The sequence below is a fragment of the Anomaloglossus baeobatrachus genome, chromosome 7, assembly GCF_048569485.1.
Source record: "Anomaloglossus baeobatrachus isolate aAnoBae1 chromosome 7, aAnoBae1.hap1, whole genome shotgun sequence".
In the NCBI taxonomy this organism is placed as follows: Eukaryota; Metazoa; Chordata; class Amphibia; order Anura; family Aromobatidae; genus Anomaloglossus; species Anomaloglossus baeobatrachus.
Genome location: NC_134359.1, coordinates 280,935,421 through 280,952,051, shown reverse-complemented (window position 1 = coordinate 280,952,051; position 16,631 = coordinate 280,935,421). Strand labels below are relative to the sequence as shown.

The 16,631-nt window shown below is 44.6% G+C and overlaps 1 protein-coding gene across 3 annotated transcripts in view; it reads right to left on the bottom strand.

Annotated features, from left to right (window-relative positions):
- Positions 1 to 16,631, bottom strand: part of TBC1D24 (TBC1 domain family member 24) — a 40,448-nt gene that overhangs the window by 16,184 nt on the left and 7,633 nt on the right. For 2 of the 3 annotated variants that reach the window (XM_075318249.1, XM_075318248.1), the window contains exons 2-3: positions 2,017 to 3,042; positions 698 to 715 (exon numbers count right to left, since the gene is read on the bottom strand). In XM_075318249.1, coding sequence (XP_075174364.1) covers positions 698 to 715; positions 2,017 to 2,981 — 983 coding nt within the window. In that variant the 5' untranslated portion in view covers positions 2,982 to 3,042. The remainder of the gene's footprint in view (positions 1 to 697; positions 716 to 2,016; positions 3,043 to 16,631) is intronic. The other variant, XM_075318250.1, reaches the window with a different exon arrangement.

Genomic DNA, 16,631 nt, shown 5'->3' with positions numbered 1-16,631 from the left:
CCAGCAGTGTGCAAAGTATTCACCCCCTCCCTCTGCATGTCCAGCAGTGTGCAAAGTATTCACTACCCCCATGCATGTCCAGCAGTGTGCATGTCCAGCAGTGTGCAAAGTATTCACTCCCCCCTGCATGTCCAGCAGTGTGCATGTCCAGCAAAAGTATTCACTCCCCCCCCCTGCATGTCCAGCAGTGTGCAAAGTATTCACTCCCCCCCCCCCTCTGCATGTCCAGCAGTGTGCAAAGTATTCACTCCCCCTCCCCCTCTGCATGTCCAGCAGTGTGCAAAGTATTCACTCCAGCAGTGTGCATGTCCAGCAGTGTGCATGTCCAGCAGTGTGCATGTCCAGCAGTGTGCATGTCCAGCAGTGTGCATGTCCAGCAGTGTGCATGTCCCCAGCAGTGTGCATGTCCAGCAGTGTGCATGTCCAGCAGTGTGCATGTCCAGCAGTGTGCATGTCCAGCAGTGTGCATGTCCAGCAGTGTGCAAAGTATTCACTTCCCCCCCTGCATGTCCAGCTGTGTGCAAAGTATTCACTCCCCCCCGCATGTCCAGCTGTTTGTAATGGAGAAAGGTTTGCAAAAATGAATAAGTTAGTTTTGGAGGTTATTTGCAATCCATGGCTGCGGAAAGTTAAACAGGCAGGACAGAAGAATAAGCAAAGAAGTCAGCTACGGAAGGGAGACAGCGAGGTGACTTACCGGACAGGAGACTTTACTCTGGAAATAGGACAGCAGAAGAGGAGAAAAGGAAGAAGAGAACAGGGAAAAGGAAAAAACATAAAAATCATAAGTGAAACATCATCGATTAAACGTTCTACTGACGAGTCCAGTGGATGTGACCTAAGAAAGAAAATAGTCAAAGTGCAAAGTCTCAGGGGCACTAATCAGCTGTGCAAATAGGGTGCGATCCATGGATTTCCAGACAGACACTACACTTCAATCATTAAACCATGTGGTCATTCTGCAATCCTGCCGTTCTCCTTACCAAGGAGACAGACCACCGCTGATAGTTTGCAGAGGTGGCCTGTAACCTTGGCAACGAGCAGTAAACAATAAGATTCTTCTATTGGAAGAAAAAAAAAAAAATCCTCTCTGTTCTTACAAGCATATTGCTTGATTTGCCTACTTTATTTTTAAAAGGGATCGGTTATCTTCTCAAATGGTTAAAAATTGCAAAGTCTTGATTTAAAGGGAACCAGTCTTGGAAGGGAGGGGGGGAAACAAAGCTATTAACGCTGAAGCGGCTAGCTGTCAGGAGGTAACTTTACTTTATTCCTCCTGTTGGCCTTCGGCTTTCAGTTAGGGCCGTTTCACACTTGCGTTGTTTTGACGGAAACGGGATCCGTCACGTATACCGTACAGTTCATTTATTTACAGTTGAAGCGCGAAACCATGCGGGTTGTGTGTGTCATGCAGTACCCGCATGTGTCCACATCATGTCGCGCTTCCACTGTAAATAAATTAACTGTACTGTACGTGTAACGGAGCCAGTTTCCGTCAAAACAGCGCAAATGTGAAACGGCCCTTATAGGGGGTGGTGACAGCAGGCCTTCAGTCACCGCTTTGTGCATAGAGAGCGGCGGCTGTAACCGCGGCCACGGCAGTGACTTAACAGCCAACTAATGCTGAGCGGCTGCCGCGAGGAATAAAGTTCATTCCCTACCGGCAGAGGGACTCCGTGTGGGCGCTGGGCAGCTACGGAACGCCATTAACCTTCTTGGGACTTACATCTGTCACAAACTCAATCCTGTCTTGCACCACTGAGAAGGAAAAGGCGGCTGCGCATGCTCATTCCTCCCTATACCGTAGCAAGCATACGCAAAATTCCTATAGAAGTGAACAGAGAAAGCTGTATATACATGGGAACCTCTCCATTCCAGGTGACTTGAGATTGGCCCTTTCAAATCGATATGGGCTGCTCTAATGTCTAGCAAGTAGTTAGCCAAAAATTCCACGATACACACCGATAAAGGAAGGTGTTTGGAAGATCTTAATTTTAGCATGCTTTGGCCACTTACCTTTTTTGTTTCACGGTGATCCCTTTCTGCTGCAGAGCTTTTTCATTTGCCATTTGGAGCAGATTAATCTCCTTACGGGAAAAGAGCCGGATTGCAAAGGCCTTTTCCAATACCTTTTCTGGAGATACGGACTTGCTGATGTCCCTCACAAATGCTTGGATGTCTCCCTTCACATCGTTCGACTCCATCGGTTGGCCACCTCTTACCTTCTGGAAGAACTTGAGAAGAGCCAGGGCTACCCTGAATAGCACTTTATAGCCTTCCACCAGAAAGACATCAAATACACGTGCAACATAGATCAAAGGCAGGTCTCCAAAAAGCCACTTCTGCCAGTCAGAATAAACCTCCAGGACATCTTCGGACACAGCTACCATGAGCTTGTGAGGTCCCTGGCAGTATTTACCCGCAAGATCCCCAAATGTCATACAAGACGACTCGAAAGCCAAGAAAGTCTGATCGACGAGTCGTCTGTTTGGGTCATTGCAGGCCAATATTCTGGAAACGCTCTCAAAGCATTCTGCCTCATCTTTGCTGTAGTGGAGGAGAAGGGCCACAATAGGTGGCAGGACGGGGCAGAAGGAGATGTCTGGAAACTGGTTTGAGATGCACAAGAGTATTTTCCTAACTGCCCCAATACCTTCAGAGTTTAGGCAGTAACTGGGAACCTGTCGATCATCGACAAATTCCGGAAGAGGTAGGGTACTTGCATTACGCTTGCCTGCTATTTTGCCCACAATGTCTCTATACACGCTGGCATCGGGAGTCACCGTGCGGCATGGGATCTCCTTGATCAGTTTTTGATATACCTTGGCCCGTAATGAATGGCTTTTTGCCCAATACCCCTGACGGGACAGTTGTTTTAGCTCTTGGAAATCTGTGCAATTTAATACTTTGGGGCTCTGTTCTTGTCCTCCTGTCTCCATCTTATCCCAGTCCACAAAACGGCCATATTCAGTGTCATCCATGGTTGATCTTTGAAAGAATATGGTGTATTTCAGGATTAAAATCCTCAGTTCATAGTGTAGTCTGAAAATGGAGAGAAATTAAAATGGTCAATAAGAGTTAATCCATTCATGTGAAGGTAGCTGCCAGACTCACCTGGTCATCTCCCCCGAAAACAAAAATGCATCAACCATTGGGATGCCATCTACCCAATCTTGATCAGCCAATCTCCCCAAAACCGGTGGTTTCGGTTGACCTTCATCTAATGTGTACGTAGCTAAAAATGGTTATTCCCAAATTATTAAGTTATCCTCTTGAATTACTTAATGATCGCTGGGAGTCCAACTACTGGAACCCTTCCTACTGCGATCTAGAGATTGATGCACTGGAACTGGACTCCGTAGAGCCCCAATCTTTGAGCGGAGGTGCTCAGGCTCAACCGTTGAGTGGTTTGTGCTCCACTTTCTCAGCAAAATGTGGGTGCGTTTGATGGTTTCAAGAGTTATAAACTGAATGAGTGTTGGATCGACAGATACCCAACAAGTATGGTCAGCCTTAATTGTAATGGGGGTCAATATACTGCTAATGTTCCCGATTGGCCAGTATATGAGCACAGTGCCTTATAACTATTCGATGAGCACTTGGTAAACCAGAAACATCATCCAGTCTGGGCCTTTACCCTCTCACCACATAATAGATCTCAATAGTTAGAGGCAACCAGCTTGTTTACAGTTTCCAATGTCAATCAACAGGATTGGGAATTGTCACCGACTGTAAAATACAAGATAAGTAACACCTTTGGGGCTCAATGGTAGACTCCATGACAATACCACGTTTTAAAGATTAGACCCTTAAAGAGAAAAAGCGGTCACTTCGGAAAATAATATCTGCACATATGGGGTGGGTGTCAATCTGTAGGTAATAGCGTTACAATGCTGCCTGGGAGAAAGTTAAATAAATTTCCTCTCCGGAGCCGCCAGCTTTCAGTCATGAGGGCAAGCACGGAGCAGATACGGTCACTGCTCACTATACTGTGTGGAAGGTGTAAGCACTTCTGCAACTTGCTCTGTACTAATATGCCACCCACAAGCTGTCAATCACAGTGCCAGGGTGTGCTTACAGCCGCTGCTCACAGTATAGTGAATGAGCGGACTGTAGTCACCTTTAACTTGAAACCAGCAGCTCCTGGGAGGAAAAAGTTAAAATTTTCTCCCAGCAGCCGACACTTTTAGTAAGGTAGCATCATAATGCGATTTACCTTCTGATTATCCCCATATCTGAATAAAGCATCATTATGCATGCTCGACCAGCATTTTTTTTTTTTTTAATATAAGCCTGCTGGAGAAAGTCAAGCTCAGTACTCCCTGCAACTGCTCAAATTTCCCGATCCTTGCCTTTACACCCACAATCCATTAGTTTAAATTGATAGAACAATATACATAGTTTAAATAGAGGGAGCAGCAGAACCCAGCAGATCTGCACAAGCGGAGATACCATCAGAGCTGACCCAGATAATCTGACACCAGGTGGCTGTACACAGCCTTGTAGTGAAGCTTTAAAGACCGTAACTAAAAGGACACTATATGCAAGTGGTAAAAAACAGATTATGGAGGAACTGGTCACATCCACAATCATTTACCAGCAAATAGTGTTTAGCTGGCTTACTGGAGTAGCGGCTACATGGTAAAGAAAAAAAAAAAAAAAAAAAAAATTATTCTTGCAGCCACTCACATCAGGCATCGCGGTGGTCCAGGCACCACTCTGTATACCGTGGGCACCGCTGTAATTGCCATGTGGAGGGGATTGGAGAGTAAAGTATAAGCAGGGGCGTAACAATCATGGTTGCAGAGCTTGCGTCAGGCCCGCTGACCACTTCACCTGGATGTCCATCTGAGGAGCACATTCTGCGGAGATGCATTGCTGTGCAGAGACCAGTTGGGTCCCTGCACTGCAATACACAATGCCGGCCAGAGATAGTCAGCTGACCTCAGTATGCCCATGACTGGGGGTGCACGACAGTAAAGGCCCCGTCACACTAAGCAACATCGCTAGCAACATCGCTGCTAACGAACAACTTTTGTGACGTTGCTAGCGATGTTGCTGTGTGTGACATCCAGCAACAACCCGGCCCCTGCTGTGAGGTCGTTGGTTGTTGCTGAATGTCCTGGGCCATTTTTTAGTTGTTGCTGTCCTGCTGTGAAGCACAGATCGCTGTGTGTGACAGTGAGACAGCAACAACTAAATGTGCAGGCAGCAGGAGCCGGCTTCTGCGGAGGCTGGTAACCAATGTAAACATCGGGTAACCAAGAAGCCCTGTCCTTGGTTACCCGATATTTACCTTTGTTACCAGCCTCCGCCGCTCTCACTGTCAGTGCCGGCTCCTGCTCTGTGCACATGTAGCTGCAGCACACATCGGGTTAATTAACCTGATGTGTGCTGTAACTAGGAGAGCAGGGAGCCAGCGCTAAGCGGTGTGCGCTGCTCCCTGATCTGTGCACATTTAGCTGCAGCACACATCAGGTTAATTAACCCGATGTGTGCTGTAACTAGGAGAGCAGGGAGCCAGCGCTCAGTGTGCGCTGCTCCCTACTCTCTGCACGTGTAGCTCCGTGCGGTGGTAACCAAGGTAAATATCGGGTTGGTTACCCGATATTTACCTTAGTTACCAAGCGCAGCATCTTCCACGCGGCGCTGGGGGCTTGTCACTGGTTGCTGGTGAGCTCACCAGCAACTTGTGTAGCGACACTCCTGCGATCCCTGCCAGGTCAGGTTGCTGGTGGGATCGCTGGAGCGTCGCAGTGTGACATCTCACCAGCAACCTCCTAGCAACTTACCAGCGATCCCTATCGTTGTTGGGATCGCTGGTAAGTTGCTTAGTGTGACGGTACCTTAACCTAATGCATCAACATAGCAGGCAAGATAGAGCTAGACACACACAGACGTGGCTCAAGATAACAGCATATATACCAGGAAGGGGCCCAAAATAACAGCATATATACCAGGAAGGGGCCCAAGATAAGGACATATAAGCCATAAACTGACAGCATGCATTTTTAGGCCATGTAATCAAGCATTTGCAGAGATCAGCCAACAAGCAAGCAATGTCAACATGAGCCAATGATTAGGAACCAGCTATGACAAATGCTTGTGTGGTTCAGGTATACACACAACCGGATCACACAATTTGCCTCCACATAAGGTTACTGCACCTTTGCATCACTCAGATTGTTTGTTCTCCATGAACATTCAAAAGGAAAAAATAAAAATTGTTGCATCAGATGGTTTATTCACGAACAGCTTGTAGAATATTTCTGTACGCAAGACTGAGCCTTTACAGCAGCACATGGAGGTTGTGCAGCTCCCCGGTGGCCTTTGTGCACAGCACTTCAGACTCCATTTTTCTAAAGTGGTTGCTTTTGGACATTATTGGAATGACGCACCTTTCTGTTGCCAGCTCAACATCCAATTATTACTGGACGGGGCTGAGGTAAGAAAAATATCAGCAAGTGCGGGCTACTCGCTGCCGGTTATTATTTTATACCATTAGTCACAGCAGTTTACATCCTTTCAATACATTTCTGCAGGATGACGTATGCCACAAAGCCTTGTGTTTTTGGCTTCGGGATATCATCGAATAGAACTGTACGAAAAAAGGATGGCGGAGTCATACAAGAATCCGGAATAACTTAACGGCGCAACCTCAGGGCCATGAATGATATTCGGAATAGAGCAATAAAAACACATTTTTCCAATCACAAAAAAACAAAAACATTTTCCAATACGACAGATATCACCAAGATATTCCACACCGCTGACCAGCAGGAGTGGCGCCTCCTCAAATGCAGCAAACAGCCCATTTTCCGCTCTCTGTGTGCGCATAACCTTAGAAGGGGTCTCTGACGTCATCAGGTTTTGCATTGCGAGGGGAGCGTCACTTGGGTTTGCCGGCTGCCCAGAAATTCCAAGGCAGTCTGTAAAAATAGGGCACTTTTTCACTTGTCCAAAAAGAAATTTAAAAAAGGCGCCCATTTTTTCTTTTCTTTTTTTTTTTTTTAAAGCTGGAAAAACTTAAATTATGACCAATCATCATTTTACAGTTTATGCAGCTTCATATAAGCTGTAGACATGGATCACCTAGTCAAAATCATTATGGTTTTCCAATGTGTCCATAAAAAATATCTAATTAGCCGTCAAGAAAAAAGTAAAATATCAGGTTGACAGCATTGGCGGAACACATGCACGACTTAATAGGACAAGCGCAAAATATCGGCCAGACTTGCGTCAGCAGATGTGTGCATCATCAGCGGCACTCATCCTCTTTTAAGTCTTTTTTTTGTCCAGTATATAAATAGAGCGATGCATTGCAGCATCCTACCCAGCCGTGACAGGAGGAGGGGGCTCACATCCACAACACAGATCCATTACAGAATCACTGCACCATTCAATAACGTCCTGTAATGAGATTAAACACTCTTCGATCTTCTCTAGAATAGCTGCCGGCGGCTCAGGGCACCACACGCATCTGCGCACCCGGCCAGCACACCGCATCAGGGGTCTGGTTACAATATTTTTATTATTACATATTAGAACATTTATATATTACATTAGTTTAGTGGAACAAAGTAGAAACATTAGACAATTTCTTTGTAAACAGTTCAAACATTTGCGTTTTTTGTTTGAGGGGAGGTAAGCCGGGGAGGGAAGGTTGAAGGCATCAGGGGTCTGACCATATTACATACAGCGGGCCGCACAGTCATGCAAAACCCACACAATGACTGTTATTTCTAGATTTATTTTTTTTTTTTGCACAGAAGTCAACATTCAGGTCAACTCAAAAAAGACAATAATCCAACATTTTCTGCATCACAATGGTCAGCCGCATGTATTGTTCTGTGTCATCAGTTATTTCAGGTTGTGTAGTCCTACAAAATTGTGATAATCAAAGAAAATTTCTTGAAGTCTCTACATAATGTGATAGCACCCTTAAAATTATCGGAATCATGGTGGATCAGTGGTTAGCACTGCTGGTTTGCAACATTGAGGCCCTGGGTGGCTCAGTGGTTAGCACTGCTGGTTTGCAACACTGAGGCCCTGGGTTAAAATCCCACCAAGGAGTTTGTTTGCATGAGTTTCCTCCAGGTTCTCCAAAAAGACATACTGATAGTGAAGCCCAACAAGGATAGTGAGGATGTCTGTAAAGCGCTGTGCAAAAGTAATGGCGCCATATAAGTGAGTAAAATAAAGATATATACTGTACATTGTATATTGAATGGCTGAGTCATACTGCTATTCATCCAGAAAAGCTCAATACTCTTTAGAAACAGTTACTACTGTCCAAGACCTCAGTCAGATGTCCGATATTACGGATAGATTATATATATATATATATATATATATATATATATATATATATATATATATATATATATATATATATAATATATATATATATATATATATAGATAGAGATAGATATATATATATATATATATATATATATATATATATATATATATATATATATATATATATATATATATATATATATATATATATATATATATATATATATATATATATATATATATATATATATATATATATATATATATATATATATATATATATCCACACACACACACACACACACACACACACACACACACACACACACATTTTTTTGTTTTTCTTTCTTCGTTTGTTGTCTTGTTTTTAAGGGAACCTTCTAAAATAAATGGAGGAAAATGATTCGGCAAGAACAAACCCTTAAATGTTACTATTGACTGTATGTATGTATGTATGTATGTATATTAATACATACATACACACACACACACACACACACACACACACACACATACATACACACACACACACATACATACACACATACATACATACACACACATACATACACACACATACATACACACACATACATACACACACACATACATACATACACACACACATACATACACACACACATACATACACACACACATACATACACACACACTACAGCACAGGCCTCATTTATCAGTAACAGGCCTTAATTGCTAGGCGCAACCTATCAGAGCTCTGCATTCATTTTTCAAACAGCTTTGGTAAAATGAAAGCTGTGCTGCAATTGGTTAACATGGACAACAACTGTTCTTTTTAAACCATGTTGATAAACCTGCTCCAATATTGTCCATAAATTATATAACACACACACACACACACACACACACACACACACACACACACACACACACACACACACCTACCTTAAGGCTACTTTCACACATCCGGTTTGAGCCGTGCGGCTCAATCCGGCTGTGAAACCTATGCAACGGATGCGGTGAAAACACCGCATCCTTTGCATACGTTTTTACATGCGGCCGGTCCGTTTTTTCCCGGTTGCGGCACGCTACTGAGCATGCGCAGTGGAAAAAACCGCATGCGGCGGCCGGATGCGTTTTTTTCCGCATCGCGCCGCATCCGGCATCCATAGGCATGCATTGAAAATGCGCCGCAGTGGCCGGATGTGGCGCGATGCGGGTTTTTTTGCCGGAGCAAAAAACGTTGCAGGGAACGTTCTATCCGGCCGCCGCATTTATTTATTTTGCCACATCCGGAAAAAAACGGATGCACCGCAAAGCCATCAGGTACAATCCGGTTACAATGCAAGTCTATGGGGATAAAACGGATGCGATACCGGATCCGGTTTACCAGTTTTTTTCCGGATTGTACCTGATGGGAAAAAACTGATGTGTGAAAGTAGCCTAATTCAGCAGATGATCTCAGAAGGGATGAGGCAAAGTTACGTAATGGTGAGCGCCGGTACCTGTGCCTCCATGAATGATGCTTTTGTTTGCAGGCAGTCATCGATATGGGCCGTTAACTGCGGCCATACTGCACACTTGCTGGAACATTTAATTTAAAAAAAAAGGGGGAGGCGGACACTACAGAGCGCGGAGCGTAATTATTCATCATGACAGCACATCAGCACTGAGGGGAGAAAAATGAGCCATATGGCAGAAGAATAAAAAGCTGCGCTATAGAAAAGTGGGAGACAAAAAATAAAAATTACAGCCAATTACCTGCAGATACAACCCAACGTAGACAAATGGTGGCATATACAAGATTTTCTCCATGCTGCTTGTTGCACACATCATTTTGTTTACAGCCAGGGCAACAATACCCATTGTAGATGGGTGCCAGCACACGGGAACAGGGGAGGTTAGCAAAGCAAATCAGGTAAGAAAAAAAAAAAAAGAATTATAATACACTACAGTTCAAAAGTTTGTGGTCACCCAGACTTTTTTTTTTCATGGAAAAGACAAACAAACAAAAAAAAAAAAACCCCCACACTTTTATCAAATGAGTTGCAAAATGAATAGAACATATAGTCTACACAGTGACGAGGTTAGACATCGTGATTTTTACTTTAACTAATGATTTTCTCCTCACACTTTGCTTTCGGCACAGAATGCTCCTTTGCAGCAATTCCAGCTTTGCAGACCTCTGGCATTCTAGCTGTTAATTTGCGGAGGTAATCTGGAGATATTTCGCCCCATGCTTCCCCCTCCCCCCCACAAGTTGGATTGGCTTGATGGGCACTTTTTGGTACCATACAGTCAAGCTTCCCCCACAACAGCTCAATAGGGTTGAGATCTGGTGACTGGGCTGCCACTCCATTACAGATAGAATACCAGCTGCTGACGTCTTCCCCAAATACTTAATGTATAATTTGGAGGTGTGCTTTGGGTCATTGTCCTGTTGTAGGATGAAATTGGCTCCAATCAAGCGCTGTCCACAGGGTATGGCATGGGGTTGCAAAGTGGAGTGATAGCCATCCTTATTATTCAAAATCCCTTTTACCTTGTACAAATCTCCCACTTTACCAGCACCAAAGCAACCCCACACCATCACATTACCTCCACCATGCTTGACAGATTGAGTCAGGCACTCTTCTAGCATATTTTCAGTAGTTATGAGTCTCACAAAATGTTCTTCTGTGTGATCCAAACACCTCAAACTTCGATTCGTCTGTCCATGACACTTTTTTCCCCCCAATCTTCCTCTCTCCAATGTCTGTTCTTTTGCCCATATTAAAGGGGTGGTTCACCCATTTTTTTTTTCCCCCAATGATTGTCACTTACCATTGTATGCATCTTCTCCATTGGCTTGTATTTCCAGTTCTGGCACTGAGCGGCGCTATCCTGCACGCTCAGTGCCTGTCACATGACCCCCTGGAGCTGTGGCCGCCAGCATCCTCTGACGTCCCGGCATTTCCGGGCTCTCAAACTAGACGGGTACGTCAGAGGATGCCGGCGCCACTCACACTGATTGACTGGGCTGTGGGCAGTGACTACCGCACGTCACAGCCCAGCATCGAGGGGAGGAGCCGGAGGACATCAGTGTGGAGCGGTGAAGGCAGAGCACGCCGCTTACCATCGGTCAGCTGCGGGAGGTACGGGCTCCAGTGTGGAGTACAGGGGGGGGGGGGGTGTTTCCTCCACTGAAATCCCCCCTGTCACGCAAGTATGTGATCACACTGTCCACCCGCCCGCTGTGCTCAGCTGTCAGGAGAGCGGGCGCTGTCGGCAGTGTGATCATATACTCCCACCAGCAGCACAGGTGACCGGACGCTGCATGGGGCCAATCTGCTCCACTCTGTCACCTGCACAACAAGTCCCAGAGTGGAGACAGTAAAGGCCATTTTACACACAGAGATAAATCTTTGGCAGATCTGTGGTTGCAGTGAAATTGTGGACAATCAGTGCCAGGTTTGTGGCTGTGTACAAATGGAACAATCTGTCCATGATTTCACTGCAACCACAGATCTGCCAAAGATTTATCTCTGTGTGTAAAGTGGCCTTTAGTGACATGTAGCATCCGGTCACCTGCACAACAAGTCCCAGAGTGAAGACAGTGACATGCTCTGCTCTGACACATAGTGTGCTGCATGTCACTATCTGTCTCCACTCTGGCACTTGTTGTGCAGGTGACCGGATGCTACATGTCACTAACTGTCTCCACTATGGGACTTGTGCAGGTGAGAGTGTATACAGTTGGTACTATGCAGCACAAATCACAGAGTGGGGCAGTTAGTAACATGTAGCATCCGGTCACCTGCACAACAAGTCCCTGAGTGGAGACAGTGACATGCTCTGCTCTGACACATAGTGTGCTGCATGTCACTATCTGTCTCCACTCTGGGACTTGTTGTGCAGGTGACCGGATGATAGATGTCAATAACTGCCCCACTCTGAGACTTGTTCATGTGAGAGTGTATACAGTTGGAACAATGCAGCAGAAGTCACAGAGTGGAGCAAGTTAGTGACATGTATCATCCGGTCACCTGCACAACAAGTCACAGAGTGGATACAGTGACATGCAGCACACTGTGTCAGAGCAGAGCATGTCACCAACTTGCTCTGCTCTGTCATCTGCGGTGCTGCATGTCACGTTTTTTGCTGCGTTTTTGCTCACTGCGTTTTTAATCAGTGCACAATGCCATTAAAGATTGTTGATGAAAAAAAAAAAAAAAAAAAGAAGGTCTGATGTCATTTCCTTATTCAAAATGTTCATTGTATGCAGGAGAGCAGACAGCAGCTGCAGAACTACAAGGCTCAGCATCCTCCATTCACTAGTGTATGCAGGAGAGCAGACAGCAGCTGCAGAACTACAAGGCTCAGCATCCTCCATTCACTAGTGTATGCAGGAGAGCAGACAGCAGCTGCAGAACTACAAGGCTCAGCATCCTCCATTCACTAGTGTATGCAGGAGAGCAGACAGCAGCTGCAGAACTACAAGGCTCAGCATCCTCCATTCACTAGTGTATGCAGGAGAGCAGACAGCAGCTGCAGAACTACAAGGCTCAGCATCCTCCATTCACTAGTGTATGCAGGAGAGCAGACAGCAGCTGCAGAACTACAAGGCTCAGCATCCTCCATTCACTAGTGTATGCAGGAGAGCAGACAGCAGCTGCAGAACTACAAGGCTCAGCATCCTACACCCAATAGTGTATGCAGGAGAGCAGACAGCAGCTGCAGGACTACAAGGCTCAGCATCCTCCATTCACTAGTGTATGCAGGAGAGCAGACAGCAGCTGCAGAACTAGAAGGCTCAGCATCCTACATCCAATAGTGTATGCAGGAGAGCAGACAGCAGCTGCAGGACTACAAGGCTCAGCATCCTCCATTCACTAGTGTATGCAGGAGAGCAGACAGCAGCTGCAGAACTACAAGGCTCAGCATCCTCCATTCACTAGTGTATGCAGGAGAGCAGACAGCAGCTGCAGAACTACAAGGCTCAGCATCCTCCATTCACTAGTGTATGCAGGAGAGCAGACAGCAGCTGCAGAACTACAAGGCTCAGCATCCTCCATTCACTAGTGTATGCAGGAGAGCAGACAGCAGCTGCAGAACTACAAGGCTCAGCATCCTCCATTCACTAGTGTATGCAGGAGAGCAGACAGCAGCTGCAGAACTACAAGGCTCAGCATCCTCCATTCACTAGTGTATGCAGGAGAGCAGACAGCAGCTGCAGAACTACAAGGCTCAGCATCCTCCATTCACTAGTGTATGCAGGAGAGCAGACAGCAGCTGCAGAACTACAAGGCTCAGCATCCTCCATTCACTAGTGTATGCAGGAGAGCAGACAGCAGCTGCAGAACTACAAGGCTCAGCATCCTCCATTCACTAGTGTATGCAGGAGAGCAGACAGCAGCTGCAGAACTACAAGGCTCAGCATCCTACACCCAATAGTGTATGCAGGAGAGCAGACAGCAGCTGCAGGACTACAAGGCTCAGCATCCTCCATTCACTAGTGTATGCAGGAGAGCAGACAGCAGCTGCAGAACTAGAAGGCTCAGCATCCTACATCCAATAGTGTATGCAGGAGAGCAGACAGCAGCTGCAGGACTACAAGGCTCAGCATCCTCCATTCACTAGTGTATGCAGGAGAGCAGACAGAAGCTGCAGAACTACAAGGCTCAGCATCCTCCATCCAGGACTGTATGCAGTTTTTTACCCAAAAAGAAGGGAAAAAAAAAAAAAAAAAAAAAAAAAAATATGACATGGGCTTCGCCATATTTTTGTATACTAGCCGGGTACAGCAGGCAGGTACGGGCTGCCCCCAACCCCCAGCTGTCTATTTGTACCCGGCTGGGAACCAAAAATATAGAGAAGCCCTTTTTTTTTTTGAATTTCATGAAATAATTAGAGCCACAAAGAACTGAACACAGGAAGTCAGAGGAGAGATTAACCCCATCAGAGCTGGAGCCAGCAATGAGCATGTGCTGCAGGTGCACAATAAAAGGTAATTTTGCTGAAAAAAAACATAAATAGATGTGTTGAGGGGCACATATTAGCAAGATTTATCAGAAAAAAAAAAAAAAACAGTTTTGGTAACTGGACAACTTCTTTAATCTTTTCCTTTTTTTTTTTTTTTTTTTTTTTTAGCCAGTCTCAGATATGGCTCTCTCTTTGCCACTCTGCCCTGAACGCCAGCATCCAGGAGTCGCCTCTTCTCTGTAGACATTGACACTGGAGTTTTGCAGGTACTATTTAATGAAGCTGCCAGTTGAGGACCTGTGAGGCGTCGATTTCTCAAACTAGAGCCTCTAATGTACTTGTCTTGTTGCTAGTTGTGCAGCGCGGCCTCCCACTTCTCTGGTTAGAGCTTGTTTGTGCTCTCCTCTGAAGGGAGTAGTACACACTGTTGTAGGAAATATTCAGTTTCCTACAATTTCTCGCATGGAATATCCTTCATTTCTAAGAACAAGAATAGACTGTCGAGTTTCACATGAAAGCTCTCTTTTTCTGGCCATTTTGAGAGTTTAATGGAATCAACAAATTTAATGCTCCAGATTCTCAACTAGCTCAAAGGAAGGTCAGTTTTATAGCTTCTCTAATCAGCAAAACTAATTTTCAGCTGTGCTAACATACTTTCATAAAGGTTTTCAAGGGATTTCTAAACACAGTTAGCAAACGCAATGTACCATTAGAACACTGGAGTGGTGGTTGTTGAAAATTGGCCTCTATAGACCTATGTAGATATTGCATTCAAAACCAGACGTTTGCAGCTAGAATAGTTATTTACCACATTAACAATGTATAGAGTGTATTTGTATAATGTTAGCTTCATTGAGAAAAAAAAAAAAAAAAAGATCTAAGTGACCCTAAACTTTTGAACTGTAGTGTATAGTTTTAACTTTTATTAGTATTATTAATAAAGTGGACCAGCATCAAGCCAAGGCTTCCGAGAGTCAGAGATGATTCCAATGAGGTGCATAGTATGGAGCAAGAAACACTGAATGATTTTATGCATGAAATCACATCCACAGCACAAATGGATATACCACACTTATGGTTCTTAATGTATACATTATTGCAACTGTGTCCAGAGCTCCCATGCAAGCAGTTGTGGTTGCAAATACCACCTTGATGCAGACGAAGACTATGTGAGGAAAGAGTTAACTTAAAATTGAATAGATGTACATTCATGTTGTTTTGTAAGATGAACAAACAAGCCCAGCTGCGCTATGATGCTGAGAGCGGATTCAAGGCTCTAGACGCTGAGACCCAAGGACAGAGATAAGACCTGCGCCTAGTCTGAGGGTATGTGCGCACGTTGCTTTTTACCTGCTTTTTACCTGCTTTTTTGCTGCTTTTTCTTCTGCGCTGTTTAATGCCAAAATGGATGTGTTCTTCTATTCAAGCAAAGTCTATGGGAATTTGGGTTTCTTGTTCACACTATGTTGTTCAAAATGCTGCCTTTTTGAGGCAGAACTTTGGTCAAAAACTCAGCTTTTCAAAGAAGCAACATGTCAATTGTTTTTGCCATTTGGGTTTTGCACTGCAAAGCTGAGTTTTTGACCAAAGTTCTGCCACAAAAAGGCAGCATTTTGAACAACATAGTGTGAACAAGAAACCCAAATTCCCATAGACTTTGCTTGAATAGAAGAACACATCCATTTTGGCATTAAACAGCGCAGAAGAAAAAGCAGCAAAAAAGCAGGTAAAAAAGCAACGTGCGCACATACCCTAAGACAATGAGAGTTGTGTTTTTTTTTTTTTTTTTTACTGAGAAATGGAAAGTTATGCTTTTGCCAAGAATCGAAACTCATTTATGCTTCGCTGGGAAATGAAACTTGTGTCTCTGTACACGACATAGCTACGCCCCTATTAGGTTGATAAACCCTGTATGTGAAAATAAACTAGCAGTCTTTTTCGGCGCGCACACTCCTTACCTTATGTGCAGATATCAGCGTCTGTCTATATCTCATTAGGGCTGAGGGGGGGGGGGGGCTGGGACTCCCTCCGCATTTGGTCATCGCTGGCAACAGTTTTGACCTATTGGTCAACCTATCAACTACACAGTGTTTAGAAATTATAAGGTTTCTAGTACAATTACAATTTACAGTCTCTTGCTGTTATTGATTAGATAAATCAAAATCAAATTCAGTGGAACCTTGGATTAAGAGTAACTTGGTTTGAGAGTGTTTTGCAAGACAAGCAAAGCTTTTCACAAATTTGTAACTTGGTTTAAGAGCAATGATTTGCAAGAAGAGCAAATTCCCACCGTGCACACTTCAGAGCATGGTGAAAGGTCGGGACCAGAAGGTAATTTTCTGTACATACCGTATGTACTGTATACACTATATCATTGTACAGTATATA